The following is a 24,559-nucleotide window of genomic DNA, read 5'->3' as shown; positions in this document are numbered from 1 at the left end:
CTACATAACTCTTGTCACTAAGTACCGATCTGTGTGATTGTAAGTGAATGCGTAGTATTTTCACTCTGCTTTGGGTGACCTTAATCTGCTTAATTTACTCCTTAGAGGATGGACTTTTTTTTTTTTAATTTTTAAAATGTTTTTTATGTATTTCTGAGAGAGAGAGAGACAGCATGAACAGGGGAGGGTCAGAGAGAGAGGAGACACAGAATCTGAAACAGGCTCCAGGCTCTGAGCTAGTTGTCAGCACAGAGCCTGACGCGGGGCTCGAACCCCATGAAGTGTGAGATCATGACCGGAGCCAAAGTCGGACGCTTAACCAATTGAGCCACCCAGGCACCCCGAGGATGGACTTTTAGATTTCTTTTCATTATTTTTGTTGTGGTATAACAAAAATATCACAGAGGATGCTGTGAACATCTTCTGATATGTGTCCTTGTACACATATTTGATCTTTTGTATCTGCACATCTTATGTTTTGGGATAAATTCCTAGTAGTAGAATCAGTAGTATATATTTTTTTCTTCTCTTACTTTTTTCTATTAGGTCCTGTGAGGTCTACCTGTTTGCTTCTTCCTCCCCCTGACACTACTCAAGTACGGGTCTCCGGTCCCCTCGCGTGAACATTTATTTCTGTTTATTTATTTATTTTTAAGATTTTATTTTTAAGTAATCTCTACACCCAGCGTGGGGCTCAGACTTCACAGTCCAAGATCGAGTCCCATGCTCCACTGACTGAGCCGGCCAGGCGACCCTCCCTGGACGTGTGGCGGCTCCTTGTTCCCACACTCATCCCCCCTTCCCCGGCACTCTGACAAGTGGCCGGTCGCTGTCGTTACTCCCCGCTAGAGCCTTCCGTGGCACCTCAGTACTCTTGGAACAAAACCCAGATTGTGAAGGCCCTGCCTGACCTGGCTGTGTTCCTAGCTCCCACCTAGGCGTCTGTGAGCACACAGTAAATATTTGAGTGAATAATACATGAACTGAACTTACCAGACGAAAGGGAGTTTTGTTAGCTTCTCATACGCGTTACCAAGTTAGCAGCGGTAGATGAGTGTCCGTTTTCTGACATCCCGTCCGATCTAGGGTATCATCAGCATTTTTAATCTTTGCCAATCTGATAGGCGGAAGGTGTTACCTCAGTGGTTTATGTTTTAGATTTCTCTTCAGTCCTTTCCGCACCCAGCATGGTGGGGCTGGAGCTCACAGCCCCCTAAGATCAAGAGTCATGGCTTCCACTGACTGGGCCAGCCGGTGCCCGCCAGTGTTCTGGTTTGTATTTCTTTGATGACGTGGAGGTGGAGTGATTCCTCGTGTGGGTATTGGACACCCCTGTTGCAGTGCGCATTGTCTGTTCGTGAGCTTGGCTGCTTCCCGGTGGGGTGTCTTGTCTTTTTTGCAGTGACTTACTGTGTCTTCAACATCGTGCGGGTATAACGCCTCCCACGTGGTTAACGCCTCCCACGTGGTTGATGCTCCAGCTCACACCCGGAAGGAGGCACGTGAGCTGGCCGGGCACCTCCCCGGGGCTCGCCTGGTGTGTCTGTCTCTCCCGCGGCAGTGCCAGTCTTGGTGCGCAGGCTCTTATCGGACCCCTGCCTGTAACCTGTCCCCTTGTCTCCTGGGCCCCAGGCAGCCACTCGGTCAGGCCCAAGGTCCCAAGGTCGTGTGGGAGGAGACTGCAGGGGACAGACCCAGGGCGAAATTCACCTTGTCTTTTAGTTTTCTTTGTTTTGGGAGAGAAGTGCTCCCGGTCCTGGGGTCTGCAGTCCCCGCCTTGATAGTTTCTGCCTCAGGTCGCACCTGTCGCACCCCCCCCCCCCCCCCCCCCCCCCAGCCTGATTGTATGTGTACTCACCTACGTTCTCTTCTTTTCCTTTTATGGCTTCATTTGTGCTTCAGTGTAAGCCACCTACAATTCATTTTGATGTAAGGTGGGAGGTTAGGTTAGGATCTAACTAAGTAGCTAGTGTTTGCTCACCTGTCAGCATCCTCTGTTGATTAACCAATCCTTTTTCATCGTCTTGAAATGGCACATTCCTGTGTACTGGGTTTCCATAAACACCGAGTTCATTTCTGGACGTGGTAATGACCTAACTGTGTGCTATTTCCTCATGATTTAACAATTGTAAGTTTGTAGTTTAATATCTAGTAAGGGAAGTTACTGTTTTCTTTCTTAGAATTTTCAAAACTTTGCTTTTCCATTATATACAGTCTTCTAAAGGAGTTTTAGAATTATTTTGTGAGTTAAAACAAATAAAAATGAAATAAAAAGAAAAGTGATACCCCAAACCTGTTGGGGTTTTAATGAGACTTGTGATAAATTAATGGATTAATTTGAGTAGAGGAGAGAATTGACGCTTTATTAACATCAAGTTTTCCATGCTTCCGCCCCCCTCCCCCTTCTGTGCTCAGATTTTTCTCGTCCTCTCTAGAAGGTACAGCACCATGTAGTTTCTAGTGCAGTAGGTTTGATGTGGTACCTTCAGAAAAGTTCTAGGGCGGCCTGGGGGGCTCAGTCGGTTAAGCGTCCGACTTTGGTTCTCGTCATGATCTCACAGTTGGTGAGTTTGAGCCCCACTGCGTTGGGCTCTGTGCTCACAGCTCAGGGCCTGGAGCCTGCTTCAGATTCTGTGTCTCCCTCTCTCTGCCCCTCCCCTGTTCACGCTCTGTCTGCCTCTTGTCTCTCAGGAATAAATAAAAAAAGTTAAAAAAAAAATGAAATTCTTCTATATTTAGAAATTAAACTTTTAGCACTTTTACAGTATAACATCTGTTTCCATATTTGCTTGTCTTAGTTTTACTGAAAATGTATGTGCTTGTATTTAAACATAATGCCTGGGTTTTAAGAAAGTTTTTCCTGGGGCTCCTGGGTGGCTCAGTCGGTTAGGCATCCGACTTCAGCTCAGGTCATGTTCTCACGGTTTGTGGGTTCGAGCCCCGCATCGCACTCTGTGCTGACAGCCAGCTCAGAGCCTGGAGCCTGTTTCAGATTCTGTATCTCCCCCTCTCTGATCCTCCCCTGCGCGCGCGCTCTCTCTCTCTCTCTCTCTCTCTCTCTCAGAAATAAAACTTATAAAAAAAAGAAAGTTTTTCCTTTGCTAATAATTCAGTTCCAACGTTGGCGTTTATATACTTCGGTTTTCTTAGATTTTGAAATACAGTAGCTAACAGTTGTTGAGTGCTCATTGACCGAAATACTTTACAGATTGCCTATTTAATGCTCCTCCAACAGCTTCTAAGGTAGGAACTGTTGTTACTTGGTAGATGAGGACACGGAGTCCCCGAAGAGCAACTCCCTCAGGGCCACCCACTTGTACCCCATGGATGGGGGTTCCGGCCCAGGCGGGCTGTTCTGGGGGTCCCATGTCCTAGAACTTCTATGCACCGAAGCCTGTATTTGAGTTTTCTAAAATGTGCACGTGTGAGTGAATGATTTATTTTCTTCGCGATCTTATCCTGTAAGGGATCTTTCTTTTCTGAAAATAATTGGTACAGGAGCGAGGCCACATCAGATGAATCGAGCTGCAAAAGGAGTGGTACCTCAGAGATGGCCAGGTGGGGAGGAAAAGCTTTATTTCGGTCTTGTCTTGAAAAACGAAACAAAATTCTGAAAACATTCATGTTGTAGTTGCAACTGTGTTAAATTCTTAGAGTGGAACAAGAGTGGACCAAGTGTTAGTTGCTGGTCTTCACATAATTTTTCTCTAAAACCGTAAGATAGCATGGAGCTGTACCCTTCATGTTGTGATAGACCTTCCTTCCTTCCTTCCAACATTTATTCATTTTTTAGAGAGAGAGAGACAGAGCATGAGCAGGGGACGGGCAGAGAGGGAGACACAGAATCTGAAGCAGGCTCCAGTTATGAACTGTCAGCATAGAGCCTGATGTGGGGCTTGAACCCACAAACCGTGAGATCATGACCTGAGCTGAAGTTGGACCCTCAACCGACTGAGGCCCTCCCCCCCTCCCCCCCGGGGCCCTCATGATAGACTTTTCTCGTGTCATCCCAAAGAAAGTCATTTTGCCAAAATGCTCAGGGGCTCCACTCGGAAGGCCAGGGGCCTCGCCTCGGTTTCCAGTGTATTTCTCAGACACCCTGTTACCTGACCTCTGTTGGCATTCTCCAGTTGCTCACTTGTTGTCTCTGTTAAAGTGCTTTCAGCTGCACATACAGCCTACCCGTGCTTAGACGTTAGGAGCGGTCACTGCCGGGCACTTGGGGGTCCAGGGGCAGAGCGGGCTCCGGGCATGCTGTGCGCCGCCGCTCTCTGCCGTCGTCCGTCTCCGCAGCCAGCTGGCTGTGGGGTTTCTAGGCTTCACGTTCAGACCCGGTGGTTCTTGGAGTTGGAGGATCATGAGATCACGTTCCTTTTTCTCCCCCTAAAGGTCTAATATGGATACAGCGGCGTGTATCATACATGTACACACAACGTGATGGGTTTTTACTGTATCTGCACACGTGTGTACCCCCCGCCCAGGTCAGGTCAGGATACAGGGCACACTTCTCACCTGTCAGCGTCCCTCTCGTTTTCCTGCCCGGTCAGCGTCCCTCTCAAAGTTGTCATCTTCGTCAGCGGCTCTGCCGCTGGTTGGAACCCGTTCCCGTCCTGCCGGTGACCTCACGAAGGCCGCGTCTTCGGGAAGGTTTGCACTTCCGCTTTGTACGCGGTTCGTGTTGTGTTGCTCCGTCACTGAAGTGTCTGCTAGTCCCCGAGCCGCTGACAGGGGGGGGTGAACTGGACTGCCAGAGGCTTGTGTGACCTGGGAGGGACGTTTGACAGGGACTGATTTTTGTTTTGTTTTTTTTTTTTGAAAAAATTTTTAAGTTATTTATTTGGAGAGAGAGCGTGCGTAAGCGGGTGAGAGGCAGAGGGAAGCAGAGACAGAATCCCAAGCAGGCTCCACGCCATCAACGCAGAGCCTGATGTGGGGTTTGAAGTCACAAACTGTGAGGTCACGACCTGAGCCAAGATCAAGAGTCAGATGCTTAACCAACTGTGCCGCCAGGCGCCTGATGGGGGCTGAGCTTACAGATGGTCAGGTCAGGAGTGGGGGTGTCAGCGTTGGGGTTACTTTTGCCTCCCTGGGCACCCTGACATCTTAGGGGGACCCCATCAAGACCCCGAGCCTATTTTGTCCTGTGTTACATTTGACACGCGTGTTCTTCTGGATTGCCGAGCATCGGGAGCTTGTCGCGTGTGGTCTGTTGGTACCTGTGCCTCTGTCAGCTCCCTGCAGCTCACAGTCAGTCAGTGTCCCATGTCACACTCTATGCCTTCCGCCTGCCGTGACACTCAGGACTGAGCTGGCCGTGGCCTGAGAGCATGATCCTGCGTGATTCTTCTTGCTCTGGGATTCTAGAGTTAGAGATATTGCCCTATAGGATAGATCCCCCAAAGCTACTTGAAAACAGTAAAGGTGTGCGTAAACATGACCCCATTCCCTGTGCCTATAGCTTAGTCGGCGGGTAGCCGTGAATCTCTCTTCAGAAGCTTTGAGGAGTGCAATGTGGTATCTTGAGGGGAGAGACCATTTCCTATTGTGTTTGATTCTTTCAAAACGTCATCTGCAAATCGTACTTAAAATTTTCTCGTGTAGCGTCCTTTTTATTTGTGGCAGAGCGACAGGGTTATTTTGTATTGCTGTAGCGTTTTGTCATGTTCCTCTGTTATCTTGTTCAGATCGTCTCCTTGAAGGAAAATCTCTCTGTCATCCTCTCACGTTCCTCTGGGTATGGAGGTTTTTCATGGTGTTTTCATTCTGGGAAGAGAAATCAACCTTAACAGAATCACCTTTGGCTTTAAAGTTGTTCTCCTTACTGCCTCTGAGGCCTTCCCTGGGCTGCACAGGCCTTAGCGTCCTTCCGTGTGAGATGGGATCGCGAAGCCACTGCCTTGCCTCACAGTGTGCCGTAACGCGTTTGGAGGACTTATGGATTCGGTGTGCTCTAGTTATCGTTCTCTTTGTGTTGGGCCTTTCCTTTCATCAGTAAGTACAGCCTTCTGAATGTTCTTTGGCCTTGTTTCTTCAGCTTTTAACATAAAGACTTCTGTTTTCAGGTCCTTTAAACGTAAGGAAGAAGTTAAACTCTTAGAGAACCTACGTTTTATTTTATTAAAAAAGTTTTTTTAATGTTTTATTTTTATTTTTGAGAGAGAGATAGATAGAGAGAGAGAGAGACAGTGTGAGCAGGGGAGGGTCAGAAAGAGAGGGAGACACAGAATCCGAAGATAGGCTTCAGGCTCTGAGCTAGCTGTCCACACAGAGCCCGACGTGGGGCTCGAACCCATGAACTGTGAGATCATGACCTGAGCCGAAGTTGGATGGATGTTTAACTGACTGACCCACCCAGGTGCCCCAAGAGAACCTAGGTTTTAAAATGATGTTTGAGGGGTGCCTGGGTGGCTTAGTCGGTTAAGCGTCCGACTTTCGCTTAGGTCATGATCTCGTGGTTCGTGGGTTCGAGCCCCGCGTCGGGCTCTGTGCTGACTGCCAGCTCAGAGCCTGGAGCCTGTTTCAGAGTCTGTATCTCCCTCTCTCTCTGACCCTCCCCTGCTCACACTGTCTCTCTTTCTCTCTCCTAGAAATAAATAAAAAAACATTAAAAATTTTTTTAATTTTTAAATAAAATAAAATGATGTTTGAAATGTGTTATGATGAGTCTTCAGATTGAAAAGCTGAACCCTGAAGGTAGAACCATCACCTGCGCCTCGGGTGACCAGCCCCCTTCTCCACCATCAGAGCCTCAGGCCTCCTCTCGACCCCCCTGCCCTTCCTGCTCGTCCTCTGGAGGACCTCACCCTGTGCCCGCGCTCGTGGTAGGGACGTCCCCGCCTGGCACTCAGGGTCCCCGCACCCCCTGCAGCCACATGCCTCAGTGCCCCTTGCTCATTGCAGAATGGTGTGTTTGTGGCTCCCCAGGGCTTCGGTATTGCTCCTTCTGTTCTGTGTTCGGGGAGGCGCCTCTGTGCCCACACAGTCTCTCCCGCTGCTGCGGTTTCCTCTTCCACCCCGCTCCCAGAGTGAACTCAGCATCTGTTCACCTTCCAGAGCGTTCGCTCCTCCGGGCACAAGCGTCCCCTCAGAAATGTAGTGGAGGCTTCTCTCACTCTGGCCTGCGTCCCTCAGCGCTTGGTGACACGCTGGTATAATCAGGGACTTCCAATAGCTCTCAGAAGATATGTTTAAAAGCTAAACTCGTGATTACTGATTGTTTTAGGCCTTCTCATCTTCATTCTCCAGCTGAATTGTGATTTTCAAAGGTATTAGGACAGGACTTTGAACAATTTTGTGTTGGACACAGTATGTGTCTGTATGCCTTTAATCACGGTAGGAACAGGTGACTGAGCCAAGGTGTCGTGATCGGATATTTGGATAAAAAAACTTTTATATGTAAATGTTAACATGTGATACACTTGAAAGTGTAAGGACAGCACATCATGTGTATTTTTTTCCTGCTTGGAAACCTGATTATACAAATAAGTTCCCCGTCACCCAGTCGGCAAGCCTGCTTCCCTTTAGCTGATTAATTATGCAGTTCTCTTTGAATCTGTAAAAAGCACTAAAATTAGAAACTGATTCATAAGGTTTTTTAAAATTTTATATTTTTAATTTTTATTTCTTCAGAGAGAGAGTGAGAGCACACATGCATGTGTGTGAGGGCAGGGGAGGAGGAGAGGGAGAGAATCCCAAGTAGGCCGTAGGCCCAGTGGGGGACTCAACTCGGGCCTCGAACCCACCACCCTGCGATCATGACCTCAACCATAATTGAGAGTTGGATGCTCACCAGACTGAGCCACCTAGGCGCCCCAGAAACTGATTCAGTCCGGGTTTGATAATAGACCGTGGGCAGTTATGAAGTAGGTGTTTTTGTCCTTTGATCTCTAGATCTCCTCTGTCCTGTTATCGATGGGTGATTGGAATTGACGTGTGGTGATGGGGGCTGGTAGGTCTGAGTTTTCTAAGGCAGGCTACAAACTCAGGGTTTTGTGTTACAGTCTTGAGGCAGAATTCCCGCCTCCCCTCGTGCAGCTTCTGGTGTTTGCTGGTGATCCTTGGCTTCTGTAAACACATCACTCTGATTTCTGCTTCCCTGGTCACGCTGCCGTCTGCTCCCAGTGTGGCTCTGTCCTTGTGTGGTGGCTTACTCTTCTAAGGACATGGGTCACTCCGGATTGAGGGCCCAGCCTACCCAGTGTGACTTCGTCATAACTGATTCATCCATAACAGCCCTGTTTTCAAGGAATGTCACGATCTGAATGCTGGTGGTTACGGTGTCCACATCGCCTCCTGTCTGAGTTTCCAGTGGGTGTGGACCACAGCACTGGTCTCATCCACCTCTCCCTTTAATCAGCTCACACAGCCCCGAGGGACAGCTCCAGAGGCAGCTGTGTGCGCTCACACACACATTACGCACAGACACACACAGGACATCCGTGAGGCCCCTAGAACGAGGGAACCAGTTGAGCAAAGTTGCAGGGTGTAGGAGCAACACACAGAAATCAGGTGTGTTTCTACACACCAGCAGTGAACAATCTGAAAAGGGAAGTAAGAAAGCAGTTCCATTTACCACGGTGATCTAGTGCAGATTCAATGTGATCTCTGTCAAAACCCCACCGTTTTTCTTTTTTTTTTTTCAGAAACAGAGAAACCCATCCTGAATTCGGATGGGATTCCACGGGGCCCGGCATAGTCAAATCCACCCTGAAAAAGAGCAGAGTTGGAGGACTCCCACTTACTGATTTCAGAACTTTCTCCAGAGCTGCGGTTGTCAAAACAGAGTGGTGCTGGCACAAAGGTGGTGCTGGCACAAAGGTGGTGCTGGCGCGGAGGTGGCCCCGCAGACCAGTGGATCTGAGTAGAGACCCTGGACGTTAAACTTACACATTTGTGGTCCTGTGACTTTTGACCAGGGCATCCAGACCATTGGATGGGGAAGGGATCATCTTTTCAACAGATGGTACTGGGAAACTTGGGTATTTTTGGTCTTATTGAAAGCGGATTTTCCTCCAGGATGGATCCCAACCTCTAAGTCAGGCTTCCTCAACCTCGGCTTTACCGACGTTTCGGGTCAGATAATCCTGTGTCCCCGGGGGCTGTGTTGCAGGATGCCCGGCCTCACCCCCGGCTGCTGCCACTAGAGCCACTAGTTCACGCCAACTTCCCCTCAGCAGCGACGAGCAGAAATGTGTCCAGTGTCGGATGGTGGTATATGGGGGGAAAGTCACCCCAGTTGGTAACTACTGCTCTAAATTTGGTAATGTCAGGAGCCACTGTACAGTTCTTACAAGTTAAAAAAAGAGGTTTGGCATTTACTTTATTTTATTAAATTTTTTTTTAATGTTTATTTTTGAGAGATCAGAGAGAGAGATGGAGCACAAGTAGGGGAGGAGCCACAGAATCCGAAGCAGGCTCCAGGCTCCAAGCTGTCAGCACAGAGCCTGACAGGGAGCTTGAACCCACAAATGGCAAGATCATGACCTGAGCCAAAGTTGGACGCTTAACTGACTGAGCCACCCAAGCGCCCTGAGTTAAAGTTTTTTTTTTTTTAAAGTAGATTTCACACCCAGTGTGGAGCCCAACGTGAGAGAGGAGGGAATCCCAAGCAGGCTCCATGCTGTCAGCACAGAGCCCGATGTGGGGCTCGAACTCACAAACCGTGAGATCATGACCTGAGCTGAAATCAAGAGTTGGATGCTTAACAAACTGAGCCACCCAGGTGCCCCCAAAGTTTGATGTTTAAAACATTTAAATGTTTTGTGTTTAAGTGAGGAAGAAAAGTGATTTTTGTGCTGTTTCCTACTTTTATTACAAAAGACACATCTGTTTGGTTATTTAGACCTTAGCTTGGAAATGCAAGCACAATTTCTAAATAGTGTTTTAAAAAAGAAAAGCTGTCCTGAAAATAAGTTCACATATTCCCATTTGTAAGTTAGGAACTACATGAAGATGAGAAAAATTCATGCTTTTGGATTTTAACATAAGTGAAAAAAAAAACCATTCAAAGAGATTGTTATACTTCATTGTTAGTTCAATGCAAGTATTTAAATCAAACTTAGTGCTTTTTTAAGTTTATTTACTTTGAGAAAAAATGAACAGGGGAGGGACAGAGAGAGAGGGAGAGAGAGAGAGACCCCCCAAGCAGGTTCTGCACTGTCAGCAAAGAGCCTGATGCAGGGCTCGAACCTACGAAACCATGAGATCATGACCTGAGCTGAAATCAAGAGTCAGACTGAACAGAGTGAGCCACCCAGGTGCCCCAGTTCATTGTTTTTAAAGATATTTTCATGATTAACTTTTGTGTCCCAAAGACGTGCTGAATTGTCCTCATTGATCCCAATACACGTCGGGCACAGGGCACGGGTGCCAGCCAGAGATCACAGTATTTCTGAGGCCAACCATTGCCTCCGCTGGGCACAAACCACATGGGCCAGCCAGTTACATAGGACAACTTTTAATGTTCTCTGCACACACAGAATGAGTAGGTAGATGTGTGGTTGTAACAGCTACTCTTAGTTGCACATTCATGGACAGGGCTGGAGACTTCCAGGAGGTTGAGATCAGAGTCTCGCATGATTCCAAAGACCCTGCTCCTAACTCTGTGTGGCCTGTAGTTCTGTTACCTTCCGGTCCTGCTTCTCAGGTCGGATTTCCCATCCCTGAGACTGCGTCCAGTGCAGTGTCCACCTTCAGCTTTGGAGTTTGTGCAGGAAGGAGGCGATGGGCAGTGTGGTACAGTGGGCTGGGTTTTGTAAGTCTCTGAACGGCAGGTGAAAGGGAAACCGTGTGGTGTGGGCACAGCGGCGCTTTGGGGGAGGAACGCACCTGGGCAGAGCCCTGGCCGGAGAGAGCGCGCACGGCCCACCAGCGCTGGATCTTCCTGGACCCGAACCCGGCACTGTCTTCTCTTCCAAACCTGGACGCGCTTTACCCCAGGTCTTTGGAGTGATTCCAGCTCTTCTAGCAGATGAATGACTTCCAATCTGTGGGCTCTGGGGCAGCCGCAGGGTCAGTTTAAGGGGCCTGTGCAGTGAGCTCTGTGATCTGAAGCTGTCTGCCTTCTCGTGCAATGGATTTCAAGTGTGTGTGTACCTGCCGTTATATTACACAGATTAACTTAAAAGAGGGAACTCAGGGTTCTTTTAGATCACATTTTCTCAGTCAACATACATTAAAAGTACACTTCATGAGTTTAAAGGGCCTTCTCCTCTTCGAAAAGTTGGAGAACCACGGTTGTGTTTCTCTGTATTTAGTCGTTTTCTTAGGTGAGGCTTGATGGTCATTTCTCAAGAGAAATGGAATCCCAGCACAATGAAAGGATTTCAAACCATGGCCAGAATAACTACAAGCTTTTATTTTTCTTTAGATTAAACCAAACTCTGTTAAAGGAAACAAAAAGTTTTATGAGATGCACTAGTTACCCATATAGGTAATCCATGAAAATAGTTCCAATAAATTTTAAGTAGGAGAAAATTGTTAGGAAATTATAGCCCTTATAAATTATGAATTTTAGAAACTAAACTGAAAGGATCAAATTATTTCTTTTAAATTATGAAACAAAAGATGCGTGGGCATGTTATTACCTAGGAGCTTTAAAAAACCAACTTTTGCAGGTGATGCTTGTCAAAGAAAGGCGTCCACCCTGGTGGCCGTGCTTTCTAGTGTGCGGGGAAGCCCCGGGAGCGAGGGCGCGTCGGTCTCTCACGGTGCGTGAGGGCTGGGACCTGGCTTGCCATTCTCTAGTTCCAGAATTTGTGCCCTTGGACGAGCTGTGGGCATTGGTAGTGGTCTCTGCAAAAATGGCCTTTGCGTCCTTTCTCAGCCTCGATGGGGTTAAGTGTGGCTTGGCGAGCGGAGCAAAGGGGTTCTGTCTGCTCTGAGGCTGCAGGGTCTCGTTGCTACGCAACAAGCGTCGTCTGTCCGCAGCGGTGCAGGAAGTCGGTGCTCCCAGTCCCTGTGTCCCTGTGTGCCGCGCTCATGACGTCATCGGAGAGAAGGGGTTTGGGGCTTTCTTGCAGGGTTTTATTTTAAAACAGACGCTTAAAGATGATTTTTGTTGCTTTTTGCAGTTTGCTCCCTTGAAGGCCTGTGAGGTCTCTCTGCTCCTGCTGTAGAAAATACACCGAAATGCTTGTGTTCGAAGAAAGGGCTTCTGTTTTTGTTCTGTTGTATTTGCATTTTGGTTTTGTTATGATTTACTCAAAAATGAATATTTTTCCAGTTTTGCTGGAAAATTTAAGTAGTTCGGACATCAGAGCTTTACTGTAGCACGATACGTTATTTTGAAATTTTGTAGTTTAAATGTATGGACCCAAAAGTTGATGTCAGAATCCCTTGATTGATAAAGATTATTTTTATAGGAATCCTAGATTTATATAGAGTCTTATGTAGAATCTGATAGTGTCTTTTTTTCCAGGAGAAATTAAAATTCTAATAGCAAGTGGGTGGCAGACAGTAGCCTTTTTCTAAGAAATTGTGGCACAGTCTACACACAGTGAAATGTAGTCCTAACCATCTTCACCATGCAGTTCGGGGGGGGGTCTCACGTGCGTTTGCAGTGCTCTTCGGGCCACTGCCTCTGTCCTCCTCCAGGACTGAGGGACAGCCTTGTGTGTCCGCTCTGTGACCTAGGCCATCCTGGCTTCCAAGTGCTTTCGATAAGTGGACTCGTCTAATCTTCACGGCATCCCTAAGAGGTGAGTCCTCTTGCTGGGTTCCGAACCGGGACAGAGGCGCCAAGAGCATGAGCCAAGTGTCATGGGGTTCAGGCCCCAGCCTCCAACTCGGCACCCTCTCTTGGAATTACTTCCTTTTCTGGGTAGTGGTCTTCATGAAATTACCTTTGTAGCTTTTTCAAGTAAATTTAATATACTTTAGCGGTGTTTTGGACACTTAATGAGTTTAGTTTGGCCATGAATCATAAATGAGCTACGTTTTAGATATTTTTTCCTAAATATTTTTTAAGGACTCCGTTTGTATTTCTATTACGGTTAATTGTATATAAAATTATAAATGTTATGGTTAATCACATAAAGAAGATTGAATTCCCTTTCCAAGTTTGTTTCTGGGCCATTTTCCATGCTGTTCCTTCTGGGAAAGCGTGCAGAGAATGCAGGTTATTCTCTGATAGTGTAGTAGAAACATACAGGGAGGTATGTGGTTACCAGAGAATTCTGATGGGATGCCGTCCAGAGTCTAAAGTCCATCGGCATTGGAGCATCTACTTAATGTTTTCTGAATTCATGCTCTGTTTTGGGATACGCTGGAGTTGGTTTGGGGACTGGCAGTCTAATAAAGGGCAGTGGGGCCACAGTAAAGCTGGGTGTCACTGGGACGGTCAGTTGATGCGAGGTTCCACTTCCTTTTTGCCGGGCGCTGTGTCTCTGTTCCCATTCTTCAGCTAAAGAACTTTTCCCTCTGACTGCCTCCCTCACCGCACTGAATATTCCAGCACATTTTCCGCCCTGAGACCCCCTTGACCTGGATGTTCCCTGACTTGTATGCGTCTATCCTGATGAGCCAGATTTACCCTATCATTTGCTTCTGTTTTTCACAGTTGCACCGTCTTTAAAAATTTTTTTCTTTTTTTAAAATGTTTATATTTTAGAGAGAGAGGACAGAGTGTGACCAGGGGAGGGGCAGAGAGAGAGGGAGACACAGAATCCGAAGCAGGCTCCAGGCTCTGAGCTGTCAGCATAGAGCCTAACCTGGGGCTCAAACTCATGAACCAGGAAATCATGATGTTTAACTGACTGAGCCACCTAGGTGCGCGCCCCCCCCCCCCCAATTTTCTCCTTCTATTTTTGTACATTTACATACATGCTTGATTATACTTTCTGCATTTTTTGTTCACTTGATGTTTTGCGTTTTCTATGCTTTAAAAAAGCTTGATGTTACTAGTTGCATATTTCCCTGTAATTTACCTATTTCCTTGTAAATGGCTATTTACATGGTTGAAGGTGATTTTGTATAATGAATGATGCTTTCAGGAACCCAGAAGGTTTTCTCCTCCTAATTGCAGACTAATTCCTTAAGATAGATTTCCAGAAATAGTATTAGATCTTCAGATAAATAGCAACTGCTTTAAAGCCTCCTGAATCATAGAGCCAAATGCTTTCCACAAGCACTGTACCAGTTTTCCTGCCAGTCTGGCAATGTGTGGGGTGTCCACAGAACGATGCGACGTTGACCTTTAAATCTAGAAGAATTGACTCGTGGCTGCGCTGGCTTTATCTTAAGTCACGCCTAGAACTCCTGGTGTGGGTCTCGGGTTTGGGAGAAGGGGGCCTGCCCACCAGCGTCTCCTTCAGCCCCCCCGAAGTTCTGTGCTGCCGCATCAGCCCTCCAGGTGCACCTTCAGTAATGCTGTGCCCCGGGTGCTGGGTGCGGATAGTGACAGACTTGACTTGCCGCCAACCCCCTTATGTAATTTGGTGAGTCGCATGATGTGGGACAAGGCGGTGAGTGTTTCCAGAGCCCCTCCCTTGGGAGCTGGGGCAGGAATAGGGGTGGCCCTCTCCTTCACCCGCCGGTGGAGGCCTCCGAAGTCCGGTTTCGGAGCCCCCTGTCCAGGGCCGCCTCCTGTGATGGTGGTCTGGGACACGGGTGCCTGCTCCGCTGGGAAGTCCTTAACTCTGGAGGAAGCTGCCGGCTCTCTAAAAGGTCCTTCTAGGATTCCCAACAGTTTTGTGCTGATAGAGTGTTTTCTCCAAAGGGAGGAAGAGGAGGGAAGGGATTCCTGGTGGCCCCCGGCCTCGTCCCAGCATCCGGTGCGGCCTGCCGTCCTGGCACCAGCGTGACTTAGGGACTTGCAGCCCTGGCTTCTGTCCTTACCCCATTGGCTGCATCCTTGGCCGCCCCTCCGTTTCCCTTCTCCTCTCCCCTCAGACCTCATTCCTCCCCAGCGCTCCTGAGTCCCGGGGCTTCCCTCCTGTGTGCTGTGTGCAGTTTCTGGCCCGCTGTCCCTTGCGAGCTCTAGGTAATAAGCTGACAGCGTCATTTGTCTGTGTATCTGATCGGCACCTTAACCCTCACGTGTCCAGATCAGTGTGTGCTATGTCCCTGCGAATTTATACTTGCTGCTGAATAGGTGTCGCAGTGACAGTGTTTCCTTAGAGTTTTAACTAAAAAAGTAACGTAAAGGGCTAAATTATAAAAAAAAGAATCAATAGAAGCCTTGTAATATTAAAGTGAATGTCTTCTGCCCTCAGGTTTAAGCTTTCCATGCCATTCTCCTCCAGGAGGAGCAGAGTGTTCCCCGATTCCCCCTGATGGCTGACTGCGGAAGTCCTCACCGGGCTTTTCCTGGCGGGAGTGGCCCCCATGGTATGGTCCGAGCCGGCGGCCACTGTCCCTCGCTCACACGTGGTGCAGGTCCTTCAGTGGACACACCGGGGCTTGAACTGTCTGCACACTTGGCGGTTCAGTTTTGTCATTGGCCGGGCCTTCGCAGGCTGTTGTACGCATTTCCACGACTGTCACTCTGCTTTGGCCCTTTGGAGAGCGAGGGCCCGGCGGACAAAGTGAAAGGTTAATGGCTCCGCTGCCAGCAGGCTGGGAGTCACTTGATGTCCAGAGCGCCGGCTGCTGCTGGGGTGTTTGCACTTGAGTGGGCTGTGACCGCACAGGACATGAAGTGACGGAAGTTCATGTTCGCTCCAGAAGCACGTGCCTTCCAGAATCAGGGCAGCCGAGGGACCTGCGGAGGAGGGTGGGGCGCTGGGTCTGGCGGCCCCTGGGGCCCCGTCTCCTCTGCGTGGCTTCGCATGGCTTCGCGTGGCTTCTCCGCATTCCACGCAGCCAGCTTCTGGAGACGGAAGTCAGGAAGTGTTTGCTGTGACCTTCAGGTGGAAACATCCTGGGGTAAGAGTGGCAACGGCCCTGCTTGGGTCATTGTTCCTGTTCTCCAGCGCAGCTGAGCCACCAGGAGCCCCGGCGGGTGGCGGCACGGACACTTTCCCGAGTTGGAGGAGGAGTGCTGGGAGCACGTGCCCAAGATGATACTGAGCTGAGGACGGTGGCAAAATTCAGTTATGTATAAAATAGACAGGAAATATGTCTAAAAGGAGAAGTCCTATGATGGAAGAAGTTGATGAATATTTTAGCAGTCTGTTGAATTTATAGGACTATAGAGCTTGTTGAGGAATGAGGGTTGCAGCAATTCCTTTACAGTAATAAAAGGCAGCTGAGGCTCAACTTTATTCTAGAAAATGTAAAAGAAACTTGTTAAGACAGCATCTCATTTCTTATAAGACTGAGCAATTAAAAGGAAAATCCCCCCCCCTTTTTTTTTTTTAACATTTTTTAATGTTTATTTTTGAGAGAGAGAGAAAGAGACAGAGCATGAGCAGGGAAGGGGCAGGTCAGAGAGAGTGAGACAGAGAATCTGAAGCAGGCTCCCGGCTCTGAGCTGTCAGCACAGAGCCCGATGTGGGGCTTAAACTCATGAACCACAAGATCATGACCTGAGCTGAAGTCGGACGCCTAACCGACTGAACCACCCAGGTACCCCAAGAAAATCCCTTCTGTCTACCAAACATTCATTGGGTAAGCCAGGAAAACTAGAATTTGAAGTGAGAATTTAGGAAGTAAATTTTATCCATATTTTGTATTTCTTTATGGTGATTGCTTGTACCTTAGTTTTTACAACTAAAATATTCATCTCCTAACTAGAGATTTCCTATCTTGACTGTTGGAATGAAGACTTGCTCTTCATTTAGGACTGTTGCTAGGCTCTTGTCCACTGTGCTTTCAGGGGTGGGTCGGGGAAGAGAGTGGGGGTCCTGGCATTCCATGTGCACATCACTGACCACAGCCCACCACCGTCCAGTGTCACACCAGGGGAGAGGCCACCTCGTGTCCCGCCGGGTCAGGGGCACTTTCCCCCAGCTTTCCCATGGATCTGGGATGCGGTGATGTCCGGGCCATGTAAGAGTATGGCCTGGGGAGAATCGACCCTGTGACAGGTGTCACTAGTATGGGGACCCTGGGTGTGTCCCCTTCAGAAGACCTTCATCTGGGCATCTTTAGGCCCTGTGCTTAGAGTCTGGATGTTAGGAAACTGAGCATCCTTTCGTTGTCTGGGACGATTGCTTCACTTCCCCCACATTATGAATCTTTTAACATTTAAAATCTCTGTGTTTTCTGAGAGATTTGTTAATGAGAGAGTCCTTGAACTTTGGATTAGCTTTAGGTGATTGTTTTTGCCTCATTTGTAGGTGAAATTATGTTTTGTTTTGTTTTGTTTTGGTTTTTTTTGCTGATAAACAGACTTGTTAGCTTGTTTCCTTTCTTTTCTCAGTCTCAAGGTGAATACAGATGTGTTTTAGAATAGCTAACCAACATAAAAAGGGTTACCCTCTAATCTGGGAGCCCTTGGGGAAGTATTTTACTTATATTTATCAAAGCAAGAAAAAAAACCTGTGAAAATATTTTAGGAAACAAATGGAAAGGACTAATTTACTAATTCTAGATTAAATTCAAAAAATAGGGTAACACATATAAAAGCAAGGCACAGAAAGCATACATCCCTAAACAAACAAATAAACCCCACCTCTTCGTTTTATTGCCCTTTTCTCTAAGCCTGTTTTTTCTGAGATTTCTCAAATCCATGGGAAGAACTCTAATGTCTTGAAAGTTCTTGGCTGCTTTTCTTCTGGGTTTTAGTGTAATCCAGAATCGTTTCTGCAATATAAAAGTTCTGCTTCTAACACCTTAACTTGCGATTTTTTTTGCTTCAAGTGAAGAAGTCTTCTGTGTACTGGGTGTGTGTGAGGGCTTTTCTTTAGAAGCATATTTTTTTTTTTCTCTGTGATTGTCATTTCTTACTTTTGAAATTCACTCTCTGAGTGACTTTATGGAGCAGATTCCTGTCTTTCCCCACCTTCTGGCCTTGCCATCATTCTGCCGTAGTTTCTCAAAGCCCGCATACCACTGAGGCATTTTAACAGCTTCGTGGAGGGTACACTTCACATACAGTCAGTCACAGATTCAGCGTGCAGTCTGAGAAGTTTAGACATGTGAGTACCCTTGAAACCTTCACCACAGCAGTCAGGCTGTGGATAGTCAAGTTATCCATCACCCCCAGTTTAAAATTAAAACCACTGTCAACAAGGGGCGCCTGGGTGGCTTAGTCGGTTAAGTGTCCGACTTTCGCTTAGGTCATGATCTTGCGGTTCGTGGGTTCGAGCCCTGCGTCGGGCTCTGTGCTGACTGCCAGCTCAGAGCCTGGAGCCTGTTTTGGTCTATGACTCCCTCTCTCTCTGACCCTCCCCTGCTCACGCTGTCTCTCTCTCTCTCTCTCCTAGAAATAAATAAAACATTAAAAAAAAAAAAGCACTGTCAACAAAAATGTGGAGTACAGGAACAAGAAGGAGGTTTCCTATAAACCCTAACCCTTAGGTTGGCATAACCTTTGGAATCTCTTTCATTTAACACCGCATCATGAACACTGCCATGTTGTCGCATGGTCTTAGTAAGACTTCTTAAAGAGCTGACATGTTAGAAATACCCTTTCTGCACGTGTAACATGAGAGAACACAGAATGTTTCATGTGGGTGGTAGACACAGATTTTGGGCTGCTCTTGAGGTCCGTGGAACGAGGAGAGGAGAGGGCTCCAAGGAGAGAGTGTGTGGGAGTGGGTCTTAATGGCCCCTCTCTCCCAGGGCGAATGCTCCTGTCACCTGGCTGTGGGAGCAGAGCTTTGGGAGGGAGAACCGGTGTGCCACCACAGAGAGCTTCTGTGACTCTGAAGCTGTGGGCCCAAGCGCCTGCCTCAGTGGGATGTGTTCAGTTGTGGCAGGAAGAAGTTTGAGTTCAAGGGGCGCCTGGGTGGCTCAGTCGGTTGAGTGTTGGGCTCTTGATTTTGGCTCAAGATCATGATCTTGCTATTGGTGGGTTTGAGCCCCGCATCCAGCTCTGTGCTGTCCAGCTCGGAGCCTGCTTGGGATTCTCTATGCCCCCCCCCCCAATAAATAAATAAATAAATATTAAAAAACAAAAAAAGGAAGGCTTAAGAGTGTCTGGGTGTCTTGGTCATTGGAGCATCCAGCTCTTCATTTTGGCTCAGGTCATGTCACCTTCAGGTCATGATCTCAGGTTTGTGGGATTGAGCCCTGGGTTGGGCTCCTCACTGAATGGAACCTGCTTAGGATTCTCTCTCCCTCTCTCTCTGGTCGTCTCCTGCTTGCACAGGTGCGTGTACCCCCGTTTCCAAAACAAAAAAGGGGGGCACCTGGGTGGCTCAGTCTGTTAACTGTCCGGCTTTGGCTCAGGTCATGATCTTGACGTTTGTGAGTTCAAGCCGCATCTGGCTCTGTGCTCAGAGCTCAGAGCTTGGAGCCTGCTTTGGATTCTGTGTCATTTTCTCCCTGCCCCTCCCCCACTCATGATCTGTCCCTTTCTCAAAAATAAACAAACATTAAAACAATTTAAAAATAAAAAAGATTTATTACCTTACATATGCATCTCCACTCCCCCCCCAGCTTCATTGAGATTTTGTTCACATATAATAGGTAAGCTTAAAATGTGCAGTGTGAGGATTTGATGTGTGTATTGGAAGTGATGACAATAAGGTTGCGTAACTCCTCTGTCGCGTCACATAATCACCTTTTCCTTTGTGTTGAGAACGTGTTTGAGCGGCCGTGTCTGACCAGCATTGCAGGGCGCAGTATGCGGTGAGCTGCGGTCACCGTGCTGTGCGGGAGGCGCCCTGGAACTTGGCTCCCAGCTGGACGTCTAGGGCACGTCCCTGGCCCCCAGCCCCTGGCAGCCGGTGGCCTCTGTGCCACCCGTTAGGGAGCGCACCCAGCGGGGGGTTTCTCTGTGGGCCGGGCTGGGCCTGGGCGTGGCCGTCCTCGAGGAGGCACTGCGTGCGTGCGACGGCGGTGAGTGTGGGCGGGTTGCTGGCACTCTGCAGGTTACAGGTGGGCCGAGGTGGGGGGGTCCTGTGTGGGAAGGAGGGGCCCTGCGTGCGGAAGCATCCCTACGGCAGTGGCCTTGGCGGCGGCGAGGTGACACTGCGGGCCGTGAAGGGTCGCGCAGGTGTCCTGGAACTTGGTGTGACGCGGCACGCCCCCTGCCCCGCCTCGGAAGATTTCAGCGGAGTTGAACCGGGCAGGGGCTTTCTAGAGAAGCCTGAATTCCGGACTGTTGTGTTGTTTACTTACACAAGAATTTGCAAACGGGTTCATTTTCCGAGACTGTGGCGAGGCCTGTTTTCACCGTCGGGGCCTGCACCCCTTCCCGAGGACTGGATGGGGCAGGTGGAGGCGGCGGGCGGAGGCCCCAGCTGGGGTCCCATGGGCAGACACACGAACGGACCCAGCATGCCCCTAATCGTGGCCTGGGACTCCTCCTGTGGCTGGGAGACCGGCGCTGGGTACGCGGTCTGGGCGTGCGGGGCCGCTGTGGCGTCTGCATCAGCGGGGTGCGAGGAGCGCTGCACCTGCTCTGCGGTGGCCACTGCGCGTGCGTGTGTGCGTGCATACGCGCTGGCCCGCCCTCCGACCGTAGGTGCCGTGGCGCTGCGTGCGTCCGGCGTCTGAGGCCCGGCCAGGCTCCGCCTCTGCACGTGCTGGGTGTGGCGGTCCGAGGCAGCGGCCACGCTGCAGGCTGGGAGCCCGGCAGCCCGGGCCAAGGTGGCGGCTCCAGGCTGAGGAGCAAACCCCCGTCCTGGCGCTGAGGAGCATCCCTCCCGGGAGGGCCGAGGAGCATCCCCTTCCCGGGTGTGAAGAGACCCTCGCGCGGTGAGTCGGGGTCAGGGTGCACCTTGGCAGCGGTGGGCGCGGTCAGACGACCGAGGACCGCTTACTGAGCAAAGAGCTGCCGCCTGGACGTGACTGAACGGGCCGGTGGCCAGCAGCCCATACCCGCCACGCGGTCCGGGCTGACCGAGCTGAGGGATGCCGAGGGGCCGTCGTGCGATGGCCGTGGGAGGGCTGCACGGAGAGGCGGCCTAGTAGCCCCGCTCTGCGGCCACTCTGCGCCCACACCCCCAGGGACATCCCCCAGCACACGGACGCACACCCCTGTGGACACCACCCTCAGTGCTCGCACACCCCCGCGGACACACGATAGCTCCCCCCCCCCCGACACTGTCGCGGACACGCCCCCCCCCAGCGCTTGCACACCCCTGTGAATACCCCCAGCGTTCGGACACTCCCAGCGCTGGCACACCCTAGAGGACACCCCCAGTGCTCACACCCCCGTGGACGACCCCAGTACTGCACACACCCACAGACACACCCCCCCGCCCCGCGCAGACACTCCCCCCTCCGCACGCGGACACTTGGGCGGACATCCCCCTAGAGCTCGCACACCCCCTAGCGCTAGCACCCCCCAACGGACACCCTCGCAGATACCCCCCTCCAGCGCTCGCACACCCCCGCGGACACCCCCGTAGCACTCGCACACCCCCGCGGACACACCCGCAGCGCACGCACATCCCGAAGTGTGACTCGTAGAATAGGCGCGGGCGGCTGTGCGGCCTTTGCTCATGGCAGTTACCGAGCCCTCCCGGATTTCCAACCCAAAGTGGTGCAGGTAAGCTGAGGAGAGCTTAGGGATTCGAGATGTTCTTAAAATACTAGTCCCTGTTGGCAGTTAAGTGTGATTCCGCCCAGTACGTTTAATTATTGCCGGGTACTTTAAGTGTGGTTTATCTGTTAGACGCATGCTGGGGCCGCGACATTGACCTGATGCCTTAGAAATACTTCTCCGGGACCACCGTTATACAGGGGACCACCGTTATACAGAGCTCACATCGGGGTGCCCGGCTTTGAAAGCCCATTGATGCTGCTGCCTCATCTGTCTGGGGGGCGGGGACTTCCCTTAATCCCCAGGGTCCCCTAGGTCTTCTCTCCAGTTCTCCTGCCTTCCCCTGTCCCCCAAAGGCGGCTAGGGAGTGTTTTAAGGTGGCGGTCTTCACACGGAGTGTTCAAGGGTGTTCATCGGAATTGGAAATCCAGATGCCAGTTTGGGAGATGAATCGATGTGGGTTGGCCATCTCTGCAGTTCAGGGTACCCATTGTCGGGGTGCCCTGGCTTCTTAACCTGTTCCCTCCCACCTGTGGCAGCATCCTTTGGGGTTTTGTCTGGTTTTGCTGAAAGGGCTTCCTGGTAGCTGTTGGTTGAAAGGTAGCGAAAAACGGGAAGCTGAAGGCACAGAGATGGCGTTCTCCTTGTTCACTTCTCTGTTGTAAGCAGAATCGAAGAATCCATGAGGCTTCCTCAGTGACTCACAGGAGAACAAGGTGGACTCTGCTTGGGCCTAAGCAGGCTGCCCCCCCACCTTGAGGACTGAGTGAAGGAAGGCATGGGGGAGCCCTGAGCACCTTTCTTGGATCTGTGAACTACTCCCTAGAGAGCGGTGAGGCAGGAGTGACGGTGGGAGCAGAGGCCGTTCCGGCCCCTTAGCTCTGGCTGTACTCTTGGGAGGATGGAGAAGAAGGGAATCCCACACTAGCAGCTGGTTGACGAAAAGCCTTTCCTGTGGTCAGTTTTGTATCCGGATGGCCATTCTTTTTTAAGGGCGCCATGTGGGTGAGCCCTTTATACAAAGAGCTGCTGCTGGTGCGAGTTTTTAGGGATATTGGCCCATGGTTAGCCTTTTCTTATCGCCAGTTGCCGAAAAGTCGGCTGTTAGGAAGTTGTCATTTTCCTCCAGGGGGAGGTCCGGAGGAGGATGGAGGCAGCTTTGCAGGGGCAGCAGCAGCTGAACAGTCTGCTTGGGGATGAGGGGCGCGCTGGTTTGTACCGGAAGTCAGCGTCCCGGTGCCTCAAATCGGGTTCCTTTGCCTCAAGGGCGCGTGTTTTCCCCGCTCACTTGGTTACAGTCACTTAGCCCTGCTGGCTTGTCATGCTTCTGACTGATAGAGGAGCTTCCTTGGAAGAGGTGTTGACAGCTAGGAAGGAGCAAATTAAAAGTGTTGCTTCTGTCTTCTTTTAGTTCTTGCCCAGGATGTAATCATGAGCTGCTGGTGGGAGAACTTAAAAAAATTAGCTGCGTGTTATTTTGGCAGTGGCAAAGGCACACAGGCCTTCCTGTTGTTTGCGTGGCAGCATGAGGCAAGGTGTGTTCATGTTTTGTGTTGGAATTTCAATTCTGATGGCCTTTGGAAGCCTTGGTTGTAGAATTTACTTGGCCGCTCGAATCCCTAAGCTTGCCTGGTGGGTTTGGGCTGCATCCGTGGGTCAGAGATCTCACCCGTTCTGATGGTTCTAATTGTGTCAAGACTACAAAAGAGACTGAATTGATGGCCACGCTGTGACTGAGTACTGCGCTCTTGCGACTTTCTTGATCATCTGAGGGAACACTCATTTACTACTGCAGAAATGAGAACCTGCAGTGAGTACTTTGAATGTGGGTGTGTGCTCACCTTTTATATACCAGATAAAGTGTCTATAGCCTGAGCCAGGACCTTAGTAACCCCAGTGCCTGTTTAGGCTTGGGCTTCAAGCTGCTAGTCATAAGCTAGGAGGTCTTTGAGTGTTCCTTAGGCATGTTGCTTGGAAGGTCTTTGGCGTTCTCTGAGCCTTGAAGGGTAAGGTACAAGATTTTGGACGGTTTCTGTGTGTAATTTGGTTGTATCATTGTGAGTAGAACTTAAATCTACATTTAAAGTTGCTGGCACATTTGTTAGCAGATTGGTAGCTATAGAATGATAAATGGAAAGGACTGTTTTGCTTTGATGTTCCAGGTTACATTTGTGGCCTGAGCTTAGTAGATTTTCAGCACCTAAACTGGTGTCTTCAAACCTTGATTTAGTTGATGGGTAGTTTTCCAGTCACTAGTGGAAACATAACAGCAGTAAATTTTCAATGCTAGTATTTTATTGGAATCTGGCATTGTTCTCTACACAGTGTGGTAACACTTTTTTTGTTTTTAAATTTTAGAGTGTGTGTGTGGAGAGGGGAGGGGGCAGAATAAGAGAGGGAGAGAATCTTAAGCGGGGCTCAATCTCACAACGGGGAGATCATGACCTGAGCTGAAATCAAGATTCCGTTGCTTTTAATGTTTTCTTTTTGTTTTTGTTTTTGATTTTTAAATTTCTGAGAGAGAGAGAGAGAGAGAGAGAGAGACAGCGTGAGCAGGGGAGGGTCAGAGAGGGAGACACAGAATCTGAAACAGGCTCCAGGTTCTGAGCTGGCTGTCAGCACAGAGCCGGACGCGGGGCTGGAACTCACGAACCGCGAGATCATGACCTGAGCCCAAGTCGGACGCTTAACCGACTGAGCCACCCAGGTGCCCCAAGAGTCTGTTGCTTAACCAGCTGAGCCACCCAGGTGTCCCAGCACTTTTGATTTTCGAATATCTCAACCAACTCTTCAGAAGAGGAAATTTTTCTTTTCAATTATTTTTATCTTTTTTTTATTTTTAAACATTTTTTTTTAAACATTTTTTTTTTATGTTTTATTTATTTCTAGGTGTTTGAGAGAGAGACAGCGTGAGCAGGGGAGGGTCAGAGAGAGAGGGAGTCACAGACTGAATCAGGCTCCAGGCTCTGAGCTGGCAGTCAGCACAGAGCCCGACGCGGGGCTCGAACCCACGAACCGCGA

The 24,559-nt window shown here is 49.6% G+C and overlaps 1 protein-coding gene across 8 annotated transcripts in view; it reads left to right on the top strand.

The window, feature by feature from the left end:
* The window catches only part of ENAH (ENAH actin regulator), a 134,206-nt gene that overhangs the window by 4,521 nt on the left and 105,126 nt on the right, over positions 1-24,559 (top strand). For 3 of the 8 annotated variants that reach the window (XM_039235812.1, XM_039235813.1, XM_039235810.1), the window contains exon 1: positions 21,444-21,544. The exons of 1 other annotated variant lie outside the window; for it this stretch is intronic. In XM_039235812.1, coding sequence (XP_039091743.1) covers positions 21,498-21,544 — 47 coding nt within the window. In that variant the 5' untranslated portion in view covers positions 21,444-21,497. Of the gene's footprint in view, positions 1-21,443; positions 21,545-24,559 lie in introns of those variants that run through there. 4 more of the 8 variants (XM_039235814.1, XM_039235815.1, XM_039235816.1 and 1 more) reach the window with 4 other exon arrangements.

The sequence above is a fragment of the Hyaena hyaena genome, unplaced genomic scaffold, assembly GCF_003009895.1.
Source record: "Hyaena hyaena isolate Hyena2069 unplaced genomic scaffold, ASM300989v1 scaffold_103, whole genome shotgun sequence".
Lineage (NCBI taxonomy): Eukaryota > Metazoa > Chordata > Mammalia > Carnivora > Hyaenidae > Hyaena > Hyaena hyaena.
Note: the sequence above shows the minus strand (reverse complement) of the source record. Positions and strands in the feature narration are given on the sequence as shown.